The 21,712-nt window shown below is 37.9% G+C and overlaps 1 protein-coding gene across 2 annotated transcripts in view; it reads right to left on the bottom strand.

The window, feature by feature from the left end:
* The window catches only part of MDN1 (midasin AAA ATPase 1), a 173,294-nt gene that overhangs the window by 7,921 nt on the left and 143,661 nt on the right, over window positions 1-21,712 (bottom strand). For both annotated transcript variants that reach the window (XM_089530729.1, XM_089530730.1), the window contains exons 81-96: window positions 21,220-21,360; window positions 20,687-20,859; window positions 20,316-20,477; window positions 14,584-14,721; window positions 14,043-14,184; window positions 12,512-12,693; window positions 11,471-11,611; window positions 9,894-10,029; window positions 8,212-8,522; window positions 7,857-8,018; window positions 7,084-7,185; window positions 5,941-6,142; window positions 4,178-4,345; window positions 3,866-4,020; window positions 2,641-2,721; window positions 1,266-1,381 (exon numbers count right to left, since the gene is read on the bottom strand). In XM_089530729.1, coding sequence (XP_089386855.1) covers window positions 1,266-1,381; window positions 2,641-2,721; window positions 3,866-4,020; window positions 4,178-4,345; window positions 5,941-6,142; window positions 7,084-7,185; window positions 7,857-8,018; window positions 8,212-8,522; window positions 9,894-10,029; window positions 11,471-11,611; window positions 12,512-12,693; window positions 14,043-14,184; window positions 14,584-14,721; window positions 20,316-20,477; window positions 20,687-20,859; window positions 21,220-21,360 — 2,512 coding nt within the window. The remainder of the gene's footprint in view (window positions 1-1,265; window positions 1,382-2,640; window positions 2,722-3,865; window positions 4,021-4,177; window positions 4,346-5,940; window positions 6,143-7,083; window positions 7,186-7,856; window positions 8,019-8,211; window positions 8,523-9,893; window positions 10,030-11,470; window positions 11,612-12,511; window positions 12,694-14,042; window positions 14,185-14,583; window positions 14,722-20,315; window positions 20,478-20,686; window positions 20,860-21,219; window positions 21,361-21,712) is intronic.

Below are 21,712 nucleotides of genomic sequence, written 5' to 3'. Positions count from 1 at the left end.
ATCCAGAGAAAACGGAGGTACTAGTGATAGGTTCCCCTGGCCCAGGAATGGCGGTAGTTCCACCTGTCCTGAATGGGGTCACGCTCCCTGTGAAGGACTCCGTGCGCAGTCTGGGGGTGCTTCTTGACTCCTCCCTTCACCTGACGGCTCAGGTGAATGCGACGGTCAAGAGCACCTGTTATCAGCTTCGGCTGATTCGCCAGCTGCGCCCATACCTGGCTCAGAGGGACCTGGAAACTGTTGTACATGCTCTGGTAACTTCGAGACTGGATTTCTGTAATGTACTCTACATGGGGCAACCCTTATACCATACTCGGAAGCTGCAATTGGTGCAGAACATGGCAGCGCGGCTGGTCACTGGTGCTCCCAGGACCAGCCATATAACACCCGTGCTTAAAGATCTCCATTGGCTGCCCATTCGCTTCCGAGCGCAATATAAGGCGTTGGTTATTACCTATAAAGCCCTAAATGGCTTGGGCCCAGGATTCCTGAAGGACCGCCTCTCCCCGTACATTCCGCCTCGCACCCTCAGAACATCTGGGCAGCAACTCCTGAAGGTGCCTGGGGCTAGGTTGGCTGTTACTGCCAGAAGATCCTTCTCCATAGCTGCCCCAGCCCTCTGGAATACGCTGCCCACGGAGCTCCGCTCATCTGCCACCCTGGCCCAATTTAGGAAGGGCTTAAAAACCTTCCTATTCAATCAGGCATTCCCCGACTAAACATCCTGTGGGCCTCCCTCCTCTCTCGTGGCCGTGAGGATGGGCTAAGGGGTTTTTATTGTTTTTAAGGATTGTATTGTTAATTGTATGTTTTTAACTCTGTATTTTGTTTGCGCTTCGGTGCATTTTGTTAGCCGCCCTGATCGTTCGGAAGGGCGGGGTATAAATAAAAATTTTATTTATTATTATTATTCTTGGTGGGCAAACAGTAAAATTATAGCCTGAGCTGTAAGCTTTACAGTAGGGACAGGAAACGTGTGGCCTGTGGGTTGTGTACTGACTTTAAACCCTACTTTTGCAGCCCTCAACCTCCCCAGCATTTTTTTTTAAAAAAATGATTTTTTGCCCCTTAAATGAAAGAAAATTGCTTTCAAGTTGCTTTTCTACTGCTCCCCACTGCCTTATTTTCAGCTGAACACTAGCCAAATATAGTGACATTACATCTGATGCACTGGCACACTGGGGGCTGCTTCTGCAGGGGGGCGGTTGAAAATGGTCCCTGCTTTTTATACAGCTGTCCATCTGTCTGACAGAGACTCAACTTACTTCAGCTTGGCTGCTTGAGTTGGCTCCAGTATGAGCCGGAGCTGTTCACAGAGTTGTTGTGAAAGAGGTGCAGTTAGCAGATGATACCGTTGCCACATCTCTGTTGCTGCCTTTTCCTAACACAAAACAAACAGATACTTGTTTAAGATTTTCTTAAGATTCAGTCACTGCAACAATTCAGAAAACAACTAGGTTTCCCCCCTAGTTTCTTTAGATTCCCCCCCCCCCCCCGTTTTCTAATCATTGATATAACGGGTGATACACAATACTTAAGAAATCTTGAATGCAGTGAGGAGACATTTCTTGGGCTTAAGGCAGGTATAAGAATTGAAGGAGAAGCCAGGACTCCAGTCTTGACATGTTAAAAGCCTTTTAGATCATGCGATTCCTGCCTGGCCTGGGTGGCAATAGGAGATTATCCATTTGTGGATGGTTCCTTCCCTGTAAATCAGGGATGGACTACATTGGTGCTCTAGATGGGACTTTAAGGTTTCGTTTTTGGCTGATATTTGATCATTTGGTTTCTGGTGTGGTGGTGGCAAACACAGTGGGAGCACTGGAAGGTGGTTTTGAGCTTGGTTTGGTCAAACAATTACAACAAAAATTTTAGGTGGATATGAGAGCTTGGGGAGATCATTAGAGGACACAATATAGGTTTACAAGGGCTACATGCACCTTGTGGGCTGCGCTTTCCACACCCCTTTCCAAATAAACCTAGAAAAAGCAAGGAACGGGATTTGTCTTTGCACTTGGCTTAGACAGACCATAGAGAACCGTGTCCTAAGGCTTTTTTACTTTTTAACATCATGCGGGATTTTAAGCAATTTATTATGAGTCATTACAATTATAAGTGCTATCTATATACTGAACGGTTTTATCAGATTTCAGAACTAAGATTCTTATTTTGTAATAATTAAATTGGTTGTAACCACATGACTAAATACAATTATGGACTGCATCTGCACTACAGAAATAATGTAGTTTGACACCGCTTTAACAGCCATGGCTCAATGCTATGGAGTCCTAGGGTTTGTAGTTTGTTGTGGCACCAGTGCTCTGTGACAGAGAAGGCTAAATATCTCACAAAACTACAAATTCCAGAATTCTATGGCATTTAGCCATGGCAGTTAAAGTTGTGTCAAACTGTATTATTATTTCTGCAATGCATAGACAGCTGTAGTCCCAACTTCTGCGGATCAATTAAAATTTTCAAAACTTAGATTATTAAACAAGTTTCATTCATTTTAATGCTCTAGAGTGGCCTAACTCCAAATATTTAATATGAGTTCAGAAACAAGGTTTTGATTTCTCATATCACAGCAAAAGTTGCAATAAAACATAAAAACGTATTTGCTTGATTAAATAAATCACCCACCTCAGCAAAGTTCCCTGTTTGCCAGGCTTCCAGCTGCTTCTCTAGTTCCTGTCTCAGCTCTTCAGGATTCTTAACAATGTTCTTAAATACAACAAATTGGAACCAAACAATAACATGCACATGTTGTATAAGTATATTTCATATATATCTCATATGTATCTGTTAAGAATTATAGTACTCTTAACTGTTTAAAGTATGTTTTTAAAGACAGTACTGCAATACTTTAGAGAAGTATGGAGAATCTATTCTTCCTACATAAATAATTTATGTTCCTACACTGGAAGCACAAGGGTGCATCACTGGCTGTTAAAATGTATACAGCTTCCCTATTCAGGTGTGAAAAAACTGAATCTGGTCTTTCATACATTTACAGTGATGTATTGTCCCTTCCCCTCTCTCAAATGAAGGGAGAATGTGTGAAGGCTGAGCCTGGTGGACTTTCAGTAGGCCTACAAGGCTCCTGAAATTGACGCTCTATATCTACAGAGACAGTGGGGATCCTGAACCACTATATTCAGCCCATTGTTACACATGTCTTTTCAATCAATCAATTACATTTATTCATTGTATTCAATTATTTATATTTCACCCTATATCCTGCAAGATTTCAGGCTTGCATACCGACAAAAACAAGTTTAAAACAATTTACATAAGTAACAATGAAGGGCAATTTAAACAGTCTAAAACTTATTAAACAATGTAATAATTAATATAAATTAAAACAGTTTAAAACCTTAGAAATTTGATCTTAAATCATTAGATTTCAAAGACTTCATCTGTACTCCATCAGAATATCCTGACCAGAATTCAGGATCACTTATGGGTATATAACCTGGAGTTATGCATCTGTAGCACATCCATATTCATGTTCTACCCTATTCATGACTGTGGCACTACTGCCATGATTGTAACTGCCCCCCAAGCTACTTTACTAGGTAGCTGCCACATGGAGAGAAGGGGGTCTTTTCTGATGATGATGAGGACATGGACAAATGACATTTTCACCCCCATCCTGCCAACATCCTGCCAACTGTGACATGAATTGCAACATGGTCCGGGGTCTGGTGGTGACACTCTTGCTAGCTGGTGTGAGGAAATGCCACCTGCCTGTGCCCTGAGATTCTTTTTGGGTGGGGGTATGGGTCAGGAGGCACTATTTGGTCACATATGCTTAACTGGACAGCCAATATAAAATGGTTCTTTCCTAGTGTTACTGGCTGTTTACCTGGAATGCAGTATCTTTCAAGAACTGATGAGCAGTATGTATAGTGGAGTATTTATTTCTCTCTGGCTTTATTTCTGGTGGCGATTTCTCTTTTCCATGTCCTTCCTCCTCTTCCATATTGAAAGCTTGGACATCCAATTCCAATTCCTCTGATTCTAGAGTTGAACAGCACAGACATCCCTAATATTATTTTCATCCATTCCAACTACTGTATGGTTACACTGCACATATACCCTACTATTAGGAACATAAATAACAATAAAAAATAATCCAGAAGAACAAAATTCTTGAAATAGTAAGTGGACAATTTACTTGATTTGGAAGACATTTTCATTTCTGGATTCAGCTTCTCTGTGTCTGCAGCTTTAAGATCCTCAACATTTTGAGCTTCTGTTTCCATAGCTACATCTTCAGAAACTGGTTCTTCATTATCTTCATTAACAGGCATGATAGTTTCTTGTTGTTCTTTACTAGCAACATCTGGGGGGTGGGGGAGAGAGAGAGCATAAACAAATCAAATCAAATCAAATCACAAAACCTTAAAATAATATAATAATAAAATAATATAATGCCCTAATGAACATCAAACATCTGAAGCCCTGTTTTATAACTGCATGTGAAGGGGAGAAGCAATACAAGCTGGTGAAATATTATAACAGCTAACATTTATTAGCACTTTGGAGTGCTGAAGATGCTCCGGAGGCATTATTTTTAGTATTCTTTAAAACTAAAACATAAAATAGAGCCAGCATTTACTCTTTTCATATTGCTAAGAATGACAGTTTAGCCATAGTAGCAGCAACAATGAAGTGGGAACTTTAAAAATTCATAGCGCAGCTTCCTCACCAAGTGAAGGAATCTGTGTGCTGTGGAGAATTAAAAAGGTATGGAAATTGTCACCTCAGTGAGTTTCCACAGATGGCCAAATTATCTTAAGTAAGCTATCCTATCCTCTAGAGTTCAGGTTGGGCAGATAAGGTCTCCAAATATTGTTGAAATGCAACTTCCATCAACCCTAACCAGCATAAACAATAGAATTTTAGTTATTTATTTCATTTTGTAAGTATTAACTCAAGACAGAATACTTAAATAAGCATCGGGTAAACATTAAGATCTTAACATGATCATGAATATGTACTTTTCAGGAGGAACGAACTGAACAACAAATTATACAAGGTGTTGCCAGACTGATATTTCATAATTCAGGTGACTTCAACAACATCTACACTGAATATAAGAACATTTAGTTTTTAAAAATGACATCTAGAATATATAGCATAAAAATCAGTTCACAAGGGTTACATGAAAATGGAAAAACTGGGCCACTGACATGCTAGGGGCAGGGCCATTATCTTCAAAGCAACCTAACTACTATACAAATATATTTGTATTGTAGTAAGGTTGTTTTTTTGTAGTTAAGGTATAGATGTTTGATATGTTTGATATGTGATAATGTATGTGTACTTGTATTTGTACACTTGTATTTGTATACATGTTTTTTTTTATTAATAAAACTTGAAGAAAAAAAAAGCAACCTAACTACTAAGTTCATGACTGCATAAGAAATCTCTGGACAACACTGTTAATAGTGGGTTATACAGCTTGAGATCATGGGCTGCAGTATGGATTTGTAGACTACGACAAAACTGGGAAGCATCTTAGAGGATTATTTTTTAAAATTGCTTTAAATTTGGTTTAAAACTAAGTAGCTGTTTAAAGAGAAATGTGGCATTCCATAAGACTTAGAATGTTTAAGAGTGTGATTTTGTGCACATCTACTTAGAAGTAAGCTCTACTAACGTCAATGGTACTGGCACTCAGGTAAGTATGTACAAGGACTGCATTCTCAATGACAGAGAATTAACTAAGAGAAAACTCCTCTTAAATAAAATTCAGTGCAAATATAATAGGGTTGTTGCCTACAATATTTATCATCCAACCCTGTAAGCATAATTTCATTGTTTACATGGCAATAGAGACAGCATTTTCATTCTCATTTAACCATGAAATAGTAGTGCTGAAGAGGATTGAAAATCATCTGTCCTTCTGAAAACATGAAGTGAAGGCTGCCATACCATAGGTCTGTGCATCATAGGATTCACTGCCTTGTTTAATGTGCTCAAAAGCATCAGCTTCTCCCATATTTTGTTCTGGCTGTTCTGAAGTCTGCTCTGTTTCATTGCTGGACTCTACAGTTCGCAGTCGCTTGTGAACATGTTGACTGTGATCACCTGTTGAGCGCTCGTTGTCAGCTTGTCCGGGTTTTCTCTTGAAACTCTGGAAAAAAAGACAAGTGTAGCCATGTGTTCTATGTGGGGCTAACCAAACCCAAACTCATGTTTCAAAGCTCTGTTAACCCCTCATTGTTACTCAGAGATGAGATTATGAGTGCAAAAGGGTTCTACTAATGATGGAAAAGTCTTCTGAAGGTTGGAAAAACACTGCATTTAACACAAGCAGGTGCACAAGCAGTACTCCAACTGCATCTCTTAAGATATCAGCTTCATCAGTACTATCATCATATCAAGCAGCCTTAGAGTAAGGATTTAATACATCCTCTATGAGCCTCTACTATTTACTCTACTAATGGCTCTCCAAAGTCTCAAGCTGATTTGAAATTATGCTGCCAAACCTCCCTTCTGCTTTCTTTTGTTAAGCAAAGTGGACAGGAAGAAATACAGTCATCCCTCCAGATTCGCTGACTTCCCGTTCGCGGTTTTGAATTTCCACGGATGGGAAGCCAAGAGGGACAAAATGGTGTGTGTGCCCACAGTGCTCATGCAGGAGTGCACAGCCACTGAAAACAATGGGGCTCCAATATTTGCAGTTTTTATGATTTGCGGTGGGGTGGGTGGGTCCAGAACGGATCCCCTGTGAATCGTAAGGGACAACTGTAGTGCCATAATCAATCTCAGCAGCAGGTGAATGATTAGTAGAGACTGATTTTGATCTATTTTTGCATCATTCTGCAATTTTAAAAAAACGACATGAAATCTGAATTTAACTAAATACACTCACTTGAAAAAATATGCATTTTTGAATGCAACATTTTTTGAGCTGGGAACACATTATTTCTGGAACAGAATATGTGACACATATTCAGAAAGTGTGAAAGATGGTAGACGAGTCCCAAACCATGTTAGTTCAAGAAATGCAGATCTAATAACTTCTTTTTTCCAAGTTAACCTTACAAAGTTTTAAAATTATGAATGACAAACCTGCGTATGTTTTCTGCTTTGTTTCTCAGAAGCTAGCCGTGCCATTAATTCAGATTCATGTCCTTCTGACTGATTTGCATCAGCAGTTCCAGTTCCATGCTCCTGTAAACGAAATGTTCAAAATGATACAGTGGCTGCTAAAACAGCACCCCCCCCCCCAAAAAAAAACACCCTAGGATTAAGGAAGGTAACTATGGTCTTCCAAACACAAAGGTAATGTTAGATTGTACTTCTGAGAACACACCTTTGAGTCAATTGTAATGCTGTGCAAAGAATCGTACGGAATATTTAGTGGCTTTTGGATCACAGAGTGTGATTCCTGGTAAAACTGTACAGTCCTAGATGACAAAAACTTTGAAATTTAAATTATTTAAACTTGGAGCTAGTTTTCTAGCCTCATGTAAAACACAGTATTTCAAAATTTTTGTCATCTTCTGACTGTAAGCTTACAGTTTACATATACAGTCTATATTACAAGTTTACAGTGTACGTGTCTGTGTGTATCTAAACATGTAAGTGTGTGTGTGTGTGTGTGTGTAGAGAGAGAGTATAATATTTGAAGTATAACGTTTACACCAAAGAATGCTCATTCCACAGGCAGCATTTTCACTTATTATGGAAGAGATTTCTCTTATACCATTAAATCCTAATTATGAAAAGAGAAATGGGGTACATTGCATTTGCATGGAAAGACAACAGCTCTGAAGACAATCCTGAAAATTGTGCTTCTGAAGTTTTCAAAAACACAGTCTACACAAGTTTCTCCATTTCACCTCTTTCGCCTGATCCTTCTCAGAAGTAGTTCCAGCCAGTTCTACAGCAGTGTCACTCTGCAGGTTCTCTTCTCCTGCTTGTCCATATGTTTCATGTTCCATTCTCTCAACAGCATCAGTTAAATGTTCATCTTGGTCAGGATTACTGACATCCTCATTTTCCTGAAAGCAATTAAATTATGTATATGATGGAAGGATACCCAGAAAGAGATTTATACTAAAGAAGATCTATCTGTTGCTTGAATAATTAGAGTATTGCTACCACTTATTGCAATTTTAGCCTTGTATCATATACATTTCCTCATATGCCTCCTTAATAGAAAAAAATAAGTACTGACAAAGTAAAAAGTAAAACCTGAGGATTAAGGCCTTGATTGGAATCTGGGATGCCCTTTCCACTGTCTGCTTCAGGGGATTCTTTCTGGTCTTCTGTTGAGGATTCTTCTTTTTCTTCATCACCTGCATTTTCCTCAGGATTCTCTGTGTTTCCTTCGTCTGTTGTTTCTTCTTCCATTTTATCTTCTTCTTCACCTTTATCTTCAGAGGGCTCCTTTTCAAGTTGCTCAGGATCCTGATCATCTTCACCCATATCTTCAGAATTCTTCTCCTTCATCTCTTTTTCATCTACATTCATGGTCTTCTCATCAATCTCAAAAGGATTTTCTCCTAATGAAAAAAGACACATTTTTCAGAAAACAGATTAAGTGTGTGTGTATGTATTTAAAACAGCTGCTGAGTTGTTAGAAACTGTAATTTTATATTTAAAAGCATTACTCTTTCTTGACATAGTAAACACTGTTAATGTAATACAGAAATTCAGTATCACAGTATTTTTTTTCAAAGCCCAAACCTGTGTCTGATATTAACCACAAAGAAGTCATCAATTAAGTAGGAAGAGATTATATTGATCATACTCACATACAAATGTCAGTGGTACTGAGCAACAAAAAAGGGCAAGGAAGAACATACCTTAAAACCTAATAATAATTTAGAAAAGTTTGATTAACTCGTTGCTCTTGGACCTAAGCCCTTGCTGTGCATCCTCCTATCACACCTCATGCTATTTAGTGCTCCAGCATTGGGTGTGAGGTAGACCTAAGGATTACTGAATGATTCAGGGAAATCTCTTGTTCCAACTGTGCACCTCTGCTTGAAATGTGAGTGTATCAGAAGCTGACAGATATTTGTTTCATATCCATAAAAAGAATACATTCAGCCACTTCTCATCTATTTATACTGAAAACAAGAACTGCTAAATAGCCATGTGAAAAGGATCCTAGTGTCCAGGGTGTGAGCGATGTAACACATTCAAATACAGAGGAATCAGTTTAACCCCATAACTGATTTGACTGAGAAGTTACCAGACTGCTTTTCCCATAAGGTCATAAGCAAGACTGTGAGAATAAAGCATGCAAGGCAATAGTGGAACAGTAGTAAATAACAATGATGATGACAGTGCAGGTCCATCAGGAAGTAGGAAAAGAATTCATAGGAACTTCCTAAGAGTTATCATAGGCAACTTTCACTACAACTGAGCTATAGCAGTCAAGTTGAGCAAATATGAAAACAAACTCCAAATATGAAAGAAAAAGGCAGTAATCTTTTTACCACATAGAGTTATCTCAAAAATTTCCAGAATACAAATACCCAGGACATAACAATGAATTTGTGAACAACCAACAATTATAACCAATAATAATAATAATAATAATAATAACAACAACGTTTATTTATATCCCGCCTTCCTCCCAGTACAGGGACTCAAGGTGGCTTACAAATCTAAAACAGTCCAAGTTAAAACACTATAAATATGCAAAATACAAGTTTAAAAAATGAATGATCAGCTAAGGCTAATCTCTACCAGGAGCAGTCCTTATTTTCCACAAATCCTACCAATCAACAAACCTGGCTGGACACAAGTTCAATCTGCTCACCTGCATTTAGTGTCCAATTAGAGCCAGACAGTGGACAATAGACAATACATAACATTTGTGCATCTTTGTTGTCTACTTGTAACAAAACATTGTTACACTGTACCTTCTTCTTCATTGTCCTCATCATCCTTTTCTCCATTTTCTAGGTTCAGGTCAGGAGGAAGATCTAGGCCTTCAGGTTCAGGCTGTTTCTCATCTTTTCCATGATAGGGATCTACCTCATTCTCATCATATTCACGCTGTTAAGTGAAGAAAAGTCATATCACAAGAAGAATCAAGACAGAAGGCAGTGCATAAAAAACATTATTATGACTCTTGATGTTATGTTCAGACCAGCCCAAACAGAAAAGATCCAAAAAGGTATCAAGGAAGCCTATTTCAACTTAAGACTGAAGGTTGTTCTCAATGCAAACAGACATCAAAGGGGGGATCCTAAACCTTGCACAGTCACTACCAACACATATTTTAAAAGCCTTTTCAAAGTTGTTTTATTTTGAGTCCGAACTTGGCAAAGTGCATCTTCTTTACAGCATGTATCAAGTTGTACAAGTGTCATTGGAACATGGATAGGGAAGCATTCTGGATCACTAATCAAGTTGAAAGCCACATAACATTAATTGTCAAGGTATACATGACAGGACTGGGCATCTACTTGCGTAAAATTACAATGTGTGTGTTTTTTTTAAAAAAGGCCCTGAAGTGTTAGTTCCAAGGTAGCCATCATATGGGAAACCAACTTGAACATTTTTGACACAAGTGGAATGACATGGGAAACAAAACAAGTTATTTACATAGATTATGGCAGGGGGAAATTTGGCTTGTAGAGTTGGATCTAGCCCAATGGAGAATGTGCTTCTCCACTCAAAGGGGAAAATGGAATTCCTATTATCTCCAGTCAGAGAATGGAGCTAACAGCAGGGATATCTCTACACAGTGTTGTTGCCAATCAAAGGTAAAGAAGAATCCATGTTCCATTATCAGCCATTGCTTTAAGGTGCTGGCTGAGAATCTTTGTGTCCATATACACTTTTCATTCCTGTGGGGGAATAAAAGACAGAGCTAAGTTGGACACTTGGCAGTCAGCGTTTTTATGGGCTCTTGGAAATGCTGGCCAACTTGGTTCATCCTGTATTCATTTTATGAAGATATGTGAGGTGGGGCAAACAAATTCTCCTACAGTTCCCTGTCCCACTCCATGGGGAGAAGGAGCTATGGTACAAAAGCCGAGATCCAGGCTGAAGCACCAGGTGGAAAATTTTCACCCAGTGCTTTGGCTGAGAATCCAACAATGTCAGGAGAAGTAGTCACATGTCATCAACATTTTAATCCTCCTTCAACTACAGCCTCCAGTGTGCAGCCCATAGCTATTTTTATGACCCTCAGGGGTGAAAAATTGCTATGGGGGCAGTCCTCCAAGTTCTCTTGGGGAGGGACTTATACTGTCTCCTTGAATTCCCCCAGTTGTCCACCTCTGTATACAGAGACTCTGGAGTACACAAAACTGCTTTCTTCTATACAACTATTAAATACAGTACAAGATGAGTTTAAACTAGCTATACCAATTGTCCAGGCTATGTGATTACAACTAAGCCTACACCAACTTGCATAGATTCTGTTGAAATAAACTAAAATTACATACAGATCATGTTAGTATAGGATTGCTGTAAAGACTCTTATTACCTCATCTATTTGTTCATGGATCTTCTCTCTGGTTTCTCCACCATCTGCTTGGTTCTCTTTTTCTTCATCTTTGGGTGGTTTTTTATCCTTTTTATTATCAACATCCACGTTGTCATCTTTGGCCACAAGTTCTGAATCACCCTAATTTTTTCAAGAAAAAAAAATCTATTGATCCTTCTAACTGTCAAAGCTACTAAGACAAGCAACTTCATTTATTATGCTTCTGACAGCAATGGTTATCATAACACTCTGGCACAAAAGTGGTAAACAGGCAGTAATGATGAAATAGCAACTATAGTTGTAATGTCCTACAGCTTCCTACCAAGAACCTCACAATCTCTTACAATGTGGAAAGCTATAGCTTTCAGTAACATCTGGGCCAAAACTAGCAAAATGAGTTTCAACAGGGATTAATGTAAGGTACTACACAATTAGGAAAATGAAATGGCCTCATGGCTAAATACGGCCAAGACCCATACGGGATATTTAAAGGTATGTGTTATGTCACTGGCATTTTACGTGACTGCTGAAAGAAATATCCATTTACTCTAGTGTTTCCAACAACCAAACCCCATGAAGACCTGAAGAGGTTTCCAAGTGTTCAACTGAATGCATGCATAAGTCACCCTGTAACTGAGTACTCTGAAGAGTCTGTGTGTGCAGAGATACTGGGGCAGGGACTGCATACATGCCTGGACATATCCAGACAAATACCTGAACTACAGCTGTTATGTAAGCCACTACTGTACACAATGGCTATATTAAAAATTGTACTAAAACCCATATGATTGAAATACTGTCAGTTTTACATCTTGACTACAAAGTCACACACAATTCCAGCTTTCAGACCACTGTTTTTCCTATTGTCTTCAAGGTACATAAGATGAATGAACATCTGGCTTCATCTGGTTAATGGAATAATACTAACGTTCCATGTACAGTATATTAGGAAGAGCATAAATACAACTGTCCCATTCCACTGACAAATGGCAAGTATTATAATATTTCCACTCAGAACATACACTCATTATTATTTTTTACCTCATCCATTCCTGGTCCAGTTTCTGTTACATTTTCCTCATGATCACTTTCATCATTATCATCGTCGTCATCATCATCATCATCTCCCCAAAGCCTCTCATCCAATTTGTCAGCTTCAGCATCTCCAAGATTTCCCATTTGTTTATCTAAATCTTCATCATCATCAGAGTTTTCATCATCTTCTGCATAAGAAAACAGTGTCCAATGCAAGCCTTCAAGAGCACTCAGATTCCCTTACAGAACTCTGCAAAATCACTGATATGGCATGAAGAGGGAGTGGATCCCAATACGAGACTATATGTTTTGCATTTGTTAAATGGAGAATTGTTATTGTGTGCCTTCAAATTGTTTCAAACTCATGATGATCCTCAGGTGAACCTACCATGGGGTTTTCTGGGGCAGAGTGTGACTCATCGACGGTCACCCAGAATACCAATCAATTATTTGCACCTATATAAACATATAAATACAGTGTGTCCGTGTTATAGTGTGTGCACCTTACGCAGCTTCCAACTTATGCTGGAAGTCGCGCCAGAAAAAATCTCATTCACCCCAGAAGTAGTAATGGGGTTTGCGCCCACAGCGCACCCTGTGCCACGCAGCAGGCACGAGCCCCATTACTACTAATGGGACTCAAGCATATGTGTTTTTTCCCTTTCGTGGGGGGGTACAGAACAGATACCCCGCGTAAGGGAAGGGTCCACTGTAGTGTTGGAATATTAGCTGCCCTATATTTGTTGTATGCATGTGACATCCAGTAGCATCACTGAGGGGGTGGGGGTGCAGTGTTGCAGACCAGACTGGGTGACACCACAGAAGGTGGTGATACCTGGTTGGGCCCACCCCTCAGCACTCTCTCCTGTGCACCCTGTCCTTGCTCCACCCCTCCTGTGCTCCGCTGCACATATACCCCCAAATTGAGGGAGTGCAGGAGAGGTGGGACTCCATGGAGGAATCAGCGAGTGTGGGGGAGCGTGGGATGGCAAGGACCAGGAGCATGCATGGGGGAGCACGGGATGGCAGGAGCATATGCCACCCCCGGAAGCCCTGCACAGGTGACACCCAGTAAAGGAGTGCCATTGATGATACCTATTATATTTTAATGTTGATATATATTATGCAATCATCAAACAGTTGGAAATCTGTTGCCAATTTAATATTCTGCAATTATTTTCAGAAATAAAGAATTCTGAAAATAGATTTCATTCAACCATAGAATCATACAAGATCAACAGCAGCCATTAACTCCACAAACTTCTCCCCTATTAAACACTGTGAGAAAGCAGCAGCACCTACAGTTTCTTGATATGGAATTCAGTTTTACCACAGATATTAGAAAGCTGCTTGCCTCATATTCTGTGTGAATTTTGTGCAAGTACTTCTCATCAATGCGCACAAAACATTTATTCTGTAATCTTTTGATGAGACAATAAGAATGATTTCAATCCAAGGATAGGGATAACTGAACTGTTTTATGTGATCCTAAACCATCCAGTACAGAAAAGTGAAGCCTATATTGCTAGATACATACCTTGACTTTCTTTCTCACCATCATATGTTTTTCCTTCAAAATCCTCTGACATTTCAACTGCATTGTCTTCTCCTTCAATATCTGACTTAGATTCTGGGTCTTCATTTTGTTTTTCTTGACCCTTCTGGTAAGTATCTTCCACCTGGAATAATTTGCTAACAATTATTCTGGTTTCTTTAAGTACCATTATTTTTTTCACTTGTCAACTAAAACATGTTTATAATGAATTGGAATGTAACCTCAGTTATAATAGGTGATTTTACTAATCAGAAAGACATAACTGGACTTCAACTTTTGAATTCAGTGTGATTTTTTTTTTGTATAGTAACATACAGGTGGGTGAGAAGATGGAAGTTACTCTGAAATCTACTGAAAACTATTAGCCTTCCTTCACTAAAAACACACATACATTTTTCATGTTTTCCATACACCTTTTCAGGATGCCTCTACTATTTATTAACTATGAGCAAGAATGTGAAAAAAGAGAGGCCAGAATCCTAGCTATTCTGGGGACACTGTCATACATTCTATTTCCACATACCTGATCTTCATGTTCTATCTTGTCACTCACATCCTTTTTGCCTTCCCCTTCTCCAAGGCCTCCTCCTTCATAATCATGGAACTCTGTTCCTCCCTCTCCTGCAGCATCCTCTGTTAGTTCTTTTGGTAAACAGAACCCCTAAGAATTGTAAAAACACGTGATTTTAACACTCAAACAGTGCTTCCTGATACTTTCTTCTAGGTCAGGGGTAGGCAACCTGTGGCCCGCGGGCCGGATGCGGCCCGGCGAGGCCTTGGGACCGGCCCCAGTCCGGTCCTGCCACTGATTGCCGCCTATGAGGAGGAGGCGGGGAAGGGGGGAAGAGGGGGCAATTGTCTATAGAAGCCTCAGAAACATGCATTTATTATCAAAAATTAGGAGAAAAATTAGTTGGACCACTCCAAATAGTGATGAATGAAATCTTGCAAAAGGAAATCCCAGAATCGTGGAAGCTTTCATACATAACTCTAATCCCGAAACAAGATAAAGATCTAGAAGATGTCAAAAACTATAGGCCAATTTCTTTACTAAATTTAGACTACAAAATTTTTACAGGGATATTAGCAGAAAGACTAAAAATTTTTTTATGTAATTGGATTAATCAGGATCAATCGGGCTTTCTACCAAAAAGACAAATAAAAGATAACATCCGGAATATTATAGATATAATTGAATATTTTGAAAAAAGGAAGGACAGACAAGCAGCTTTAATATTCCTGGACGCGGAAAAGGCCTTTGACAACTTAAATTGTGAGTATATGATTAGTGTATTAAATGAAATGAAAATGAGGGGAAAATTTGTAAAGTGGATACAAGCAATTTATAATGAACAAAAGGCTAAAATACTGATCAATGGACAAAAAAATCAAATTATCAAAATTGAAAAAGGAACAAGACAAGGTTGCCCACTCTCCCCATTACTTTTTATCATAGCTATAGAAATATTAAATAACAAAATTAGGGATAATAAAGAAATTACTGGTATAAAAATTAGGAATTCGGAATTTAAATTAAAATCATATGCAGATGATATAGTTTTAACACTATCAAACCCTCTAGAAACAATACCCTCAGCATTTAGAATTATTAAAGAATTTGGAGATCTGGCAGGTCTGAAAATCAACAAGAATAAGACATGTATTTTGACTTTAAATATAAATAAAAAAGACAAAGAAGAAATTCGAAAAATATCAGGATGTGAAACAAAAGAAAAGGTCAAATACCTAGGAATCCAAATTACAAGGAAAAATTCAGAACTGTTCAAGAACAATTATGAAAGATTATGGAAAGAAATAAAGGAAGATTTGCAATATTGGAACAATTTAAACATATCATGGCTAGGAAGAATATCTACTATACAAATGAATGTAACCCCCAAATTGTTATTTTTGTTTCAAAACATTCCAATAATTATAAATGATAAACATTTCATAACATGGGAAAGAGATTTGGCCAATTTCATTTGGAACAGGGGTAGGCAACCTTTTTGAGCCGGGGGCCAGGTTGCTGTCCCTCAGACAACTGGGGGGCCGAAGCCAGAAAATAAATAATTAAATAATTAAAAAAATTAAATATATAAATAAACCAGGACAAATGTAGGACAAAATTTTCAAATGGAAGACACTTTTTTAAAAAAAATGGAGGACACGCAAAAAAAAATTGCTGATTTTTAAAAAAATGTTAATATAAATGCTTGTTTCTGAGGCTTCTATAGACAATTGCCCCCCAAAGGCCCCGGTGGCAATCGGCGGCAGGACCAGGCTGGGGCCGGTCCCAAGGCCTTGCCGGGCCGCATCCGGCCCACGGGCCACAGGTTGCCTACCCCTGATTTGGAATAACAGGAAACCAAGAGTTAAATTGAAAATTTTACAAGACAGGAAAGAAAAAGGAGGACTAGGCCTACCAAAGTTCAGGATATATTATAACGCATGCTGTTTAAATTGGATAAAAGATTGGATACAAGTTAAAAATCATAAATTACTAGATTTGGAAGGTTTTGACAATACTTATGGGTGGCATGGATATCTCATATATGATAAGATTAAAGTAAACCAAAATTTTAATAATCATTTGATAAGAAAATCACTTTTCAGAATATGGACAAAATATAAACCACACATTATACAAAAAATTCCTAGATGGACATCAATTAATGAAGCGTTTTTCAGGAGGAAAAAAATGAAAGAAACAGATTGGGTAACATATGAAGACATACTGAAAAAGGAACTAGGGCAATATAGATTAAAAACAATGGAAGAATTAAGTGAAGAGGGGATGAAATGTAATTGGTTTCTGTATATGCAAATGGTGGCAAGGTACAAATCAGACTCTAAAGTATTTGAAATCGAAAAGGAAGTAACACAATTAGCAAAAATAATAATAAATGATGAAGAACATAAAATATCCAAATTATATAAAGTATTATTAGATTTAGAAATGGAAAGTGAAACAATAAAACATTTCATGAACCTGGGCACAAGATATAGGAAGACCAATTATGTTAGATGAATGGGAGAAAAACTGGAACAAAATGATTAAATATACACTCTGTGCTGATATTAGGGAAAATTATTATAAAATGCAATATAAATGGTATCTAACACCAGAAAAAATCTGTAAGATAAACAAAGATCAGAAACTAGAATGTTGGAACTGTAAAAAAAATGTAGGAACCTTCAAACATATGTGGTGGGATTGCAAGAAAGCGGAAATATTTTGGAAACAAGTGCATGAAGAAATTGAGAAAGTACTAAGCATCAAAATAAAGAAAGATATATTATTATTCCTATTAGGAATGATAAAAGATGGAAATATTGAGAGAAGATATGGTAAATCGATATTTTATGTGATATCGGCAGCAAGAATGGTCTATGCAAAGAAATGGAAAAGTAAAGAAACCCCAACACTAAAAGAATGGTATGACAAGATATATGATATGATGATCTCAGATAAATTGACATATTTGCTTAAGAATGAGTCATTTAATGAAGTTGAAAAACAATGGGAACCGATTATGAAATATCTAACGGAAATGGGACAAATGAAATCTGATTAAGATATAAGAATGATACAGGATAAATAAGAGAATTATAAATTGCTAAGGAATTAAAGTTGTTAAGACAATATTGGCAATTGTTGGTATAAAGGAATATTATTGTATATAGTAAAAGTTAAGTTAATAGGACACTTAAGTGAAGATATTATTAATAACAATAACAATATTTACGCAGTTATATGAGAAAATAGATATAGAAAGCCTTAGTAATGTATGTGAAAGAGAGAAAATAGTATGAAACTTAAGAGGAATTAAAGGAAAGTCATAATAAATGATGCAATTTAAATATTCAGTTTAAAGGATGGGAAGGTTGTTTTTAAATGGTTTTTTATTTTATTTTATATATATATATTTTTCTGTCTGTTTGTATGTATGCACTTAGATAAGGTAGTAGGTAGTAGTTATTTTTTTCCTTTTTTTTCTTTTCCTTTTTGTATTAGTAATATCTTATGTGTAACTTGGTTTTGTTGCAGCTTTGTATCATATATATTTGATATTTTAATAATAAAATTATTTCTAAAAAAAAGAAACATGCATTTATATTAACATTTTTTAAAAAATCAGCAAATTTATTCGTGTGTATGCCATTTTTCTTTTTTTAAAAAAAGTGCCCTCCATTTGAAAATTTTGTCCTACATTTGGCCCGGTTTATTTATTTATATAATTTTTTAAAAAAATTAATTATTTATTTTTTGGCTTCGGCCCCCCAGTTGTCTGAGGGACAGCAACCCGGCCCCCGGCTCAAAAGTGTTGCCTACCCCTGTTCTAGGTGGAGTAGAGAACACATTAAGTTACACTTTCCCACATCAAATAGTATGATGGAGATTCTACAGAATATTATCTTTCTGTAACTGATTGACAAAATAATACAATGGCCACGTAATTGAAGGGTTGTTTTGTGTATTTTTCCAAAAGAAAATACACAAAAGATTACAATCAGCTCGTAAAGTTGCAATGTTTAGATAGGCTGCCAGCATCTTCATTTATTTTGCAGAGAATGAAATAGTTCTGTGGTTGTTCTGTCAAACCTATGTCCATGACTTCATGATACTTTCTATGAATACTTCTTCTAGGTGGAGTGGAGAACATGCTAAATTACTTTCTTGTACACTTTCTCATATCAGACAGACTGATGGGCTTTCTTGTTGTGTGTTTCCAAGTCATTTTGGACTTATGGCAACCCTAAGGTGAACCTATCACAGTATTTTCTTTGCAAGATTTGTTCAGAGAGGAGTATGCCTTTGCCTTCCTCTGAAGCTGAGAGAATGTGACCTGCCCCAGGTCACCTACTGGGATTCCATGGCTCAGTAGGGATTTGAACCCTGGTCTCCAGATTCATAGTCCAATACAAGAACTGCTACATCATGCTGGCTCTACAGGATTATATTATCTCTCTATAGTGATTGACAAACTACTGGTAAATCAATTGCCAAGTAACTAAAGGGCTGTTTTGTATATTTTCCCAAAGGAAAAAGCACACCTTGTAAAAAGGCTCAAAAGAATCAACTTCCAAGTTTGCAGTTTATATACAGGCTAACATTTATTTATTATCATTTACTTTGCATAAAATGAAATTGCTTCATATTTGTCTTTGGGAGTTTATACTATCAGTCCTATCTGCACTACACCTTCCATTACAGGTGTGATTTAAAGTACATTAAAACTTTACAAAATGAACGTCTGGATATAAAGTTGGCAAAATGGTACTGCTGTGTAACTAAAATCACACTGAAAATAATTGTGGAGACTTTTTTTATGGTAGCATTCTGAAGATTCATCTTATTTCATGCTAGAAGACTACAGTCCAATGCAGCACATTAAAAAAATGACATTTCCACATCTAGTCCCCCATTTTAACATCAGAAAGGGGTAAAAGTAAAAAACCAACTTTGACAGCATCAAAGATTAAAGCACATACCTAAATAAGTATATATTATGACAACAATAATCTCACGTTTCCAAAAACTCTGGCGCGTTACAAACGCTTGCATAGTACGCGCTCCGCGCGTACTAGGGTTAAGAAGAGCCATCTCTTCCTCACAGCCCCCAACCCTAGTATGTGTGGAGCATGTAAGAGATGGTGTTGCCTGCCCACATGGGGGCCGCCATCTTTACGTAGCGGACACTCTGCGTCCGCACGTTGCGCCCTGGATATGACGCCGCAAGTGCACGACTAGCGCCTCGAGGCGTCACATCCAGGGCCCAGGAAAGAGCGTGATTTTTGCGCTCCTTCTCTGCTGCGTCCGGGAACCGAGCCGTTTGGCTGCTGCAGTTCCCAGATGCAGTAACCGGCGGCGGCAGCAGACCACCGCTTTTCGGCGGTCTGTAACCCGCCTCTGTTTCTAAATAGGTCTGTTCATATTTTTTAAAATTTATATACCGCTATTCCAAAGATCATAGCGGTGAACAGCAAGTAAGCTAATTAGCAAGTAAGCTAATTTGCCCCCAACAGTCTGGGTACTCATTTTAGCGACCTCGGAAGGATGCAAGCCTGAGTCGAGCTTGGGCCCTTTGCTGGTCTTGAACTCACAACCTTGTGGTTTTGAGTGAATGGCTGCAGTACAAGCATTTAACCACTGCGCCACCAGGGCTCCTTATTGTATTGTAAAATGTAAAATGTGAAACATTTCCATCACATCTACAACATATGCTGGGAAGCTAAACTAACATTTCTTACCTTCTGGGCCAGTTCAGTAAATATGTTAGCTAGAACAGAAAGCAATTTCCCAGTGCTCCTATGTGTGGTGAAAGAAACAGTAAGGTAAAAGAGGATGATGCTGGAATACTTGTAAAGTATCGGCATTAGACGCACCAGTAAGTGGCAGGATTGATTGAAGAGCTGTAGACATAGAAGAAATCCAATTAAAATGTGTGCTTTTTTTGTGCAAATACACCAGTTTGTAATTGCCCAGCCTTCATTTGAGGGGTAGCTTTTTAAAAAGTGGTCAGAGAGATAATTTCCATTGTCCCTGTTTTTCACTTTGCTTCCACCAGCCAAGCTGCAGGAACCTCAATCAGGATCAATACTATGTTTCAGGTGATTATTACCTTACACTTGTATGCAGTGTGATCCTCGCCATATGATTTCAGTTGCTCCAGGAGTTCTGAGATGACTGAAATTATTTTCTGTACATGCAAAGAATTCACATCTGCACAGATGTCTTCATCCAAGAGCTTAGTTAAATGCCCTAATTTGAGACTGTTAACTGAGGTCTCTTCCCCTGAAAAAAGAAGTATATAAATAGAATTATCAAACTAAAGTTAAAGAAAGGATTACCAAAATGTTTCAACATTAATTTCTCAAGGAGTGGCCCTTATAGTTAATTCTAATGATAGTTTAATTAGATTTTAAATTTCTGTATTAAATGAATTTTTAAGTTGCATCTGTTTTAACTTTTGGAAGCTACCCTGAGCTCAGGATAAATGTAATAACAATAATATGATATGTATCAAATAACAATAATAATATGGAGTAGAATTCTACTAAATGACCTCTAAGTGTCACAGCATGTTTCTGCTCAATTCTACACAGGAAATGTATTTGAAAGAATAAGAAGTGCAAATAAAGAAATAAATCTAACCATCATCATTCAGGGGGCTGCCCTCATCTTTTTCTTTTCTCCTCTCCACCAAACACTGTATAGCACTCAGCACAGCTTGGATTGCACGTTCTATTTGTTCTGAGAAGAGTTCTACAAAGCCATCTTCTATTTTTTTGTCCCCTTTGGAAAAAACAGAAATAGTAATTGGGAATGCACTTAATCGCTATGGCACTCAAATATGACATTACAGATCTATGTTCCACCACAGCAAATGTAACTTAACTGCAACACCACCAACTCAAGAAGGACAACATCATTAAGGTTAGAAGACAGAATGAGGGTGCTGCAGGTACCATAACAGAGCACAGAACTGAAAGACCTGAACTAAGGAAAAGTTAGGACTTGAACATGCTGTTTGGAACCTGCCAAACAAAAGTTCCCCTAAGTAAAGGAAAGGCAGAATGTCATAATCAGGCAAGAAGAAAACAAAGGAAAACAAATGCTTGTACCTCTAAGAACCAAATGCAAAAGG

This window comes from Sceloporus occidentalis, unplaced genomic scaffold (assembly GCF_023333645.1).
Source record: "Sceloporus occidentalis isolate IW3139 unplaced genomic scaffold, rSceOcc1.0.p SCAF_6, whole genome shotgun sequence".
NCBI lineage: Eukaryota > Metazoa > Chordata > Lepidosauria > Squamata > Phrynosomatidae > Sceloporus > Sceloporus occidentalis.
This window is presented reverse-complemented; position numbering and strand designations above follow the sequence as displayed.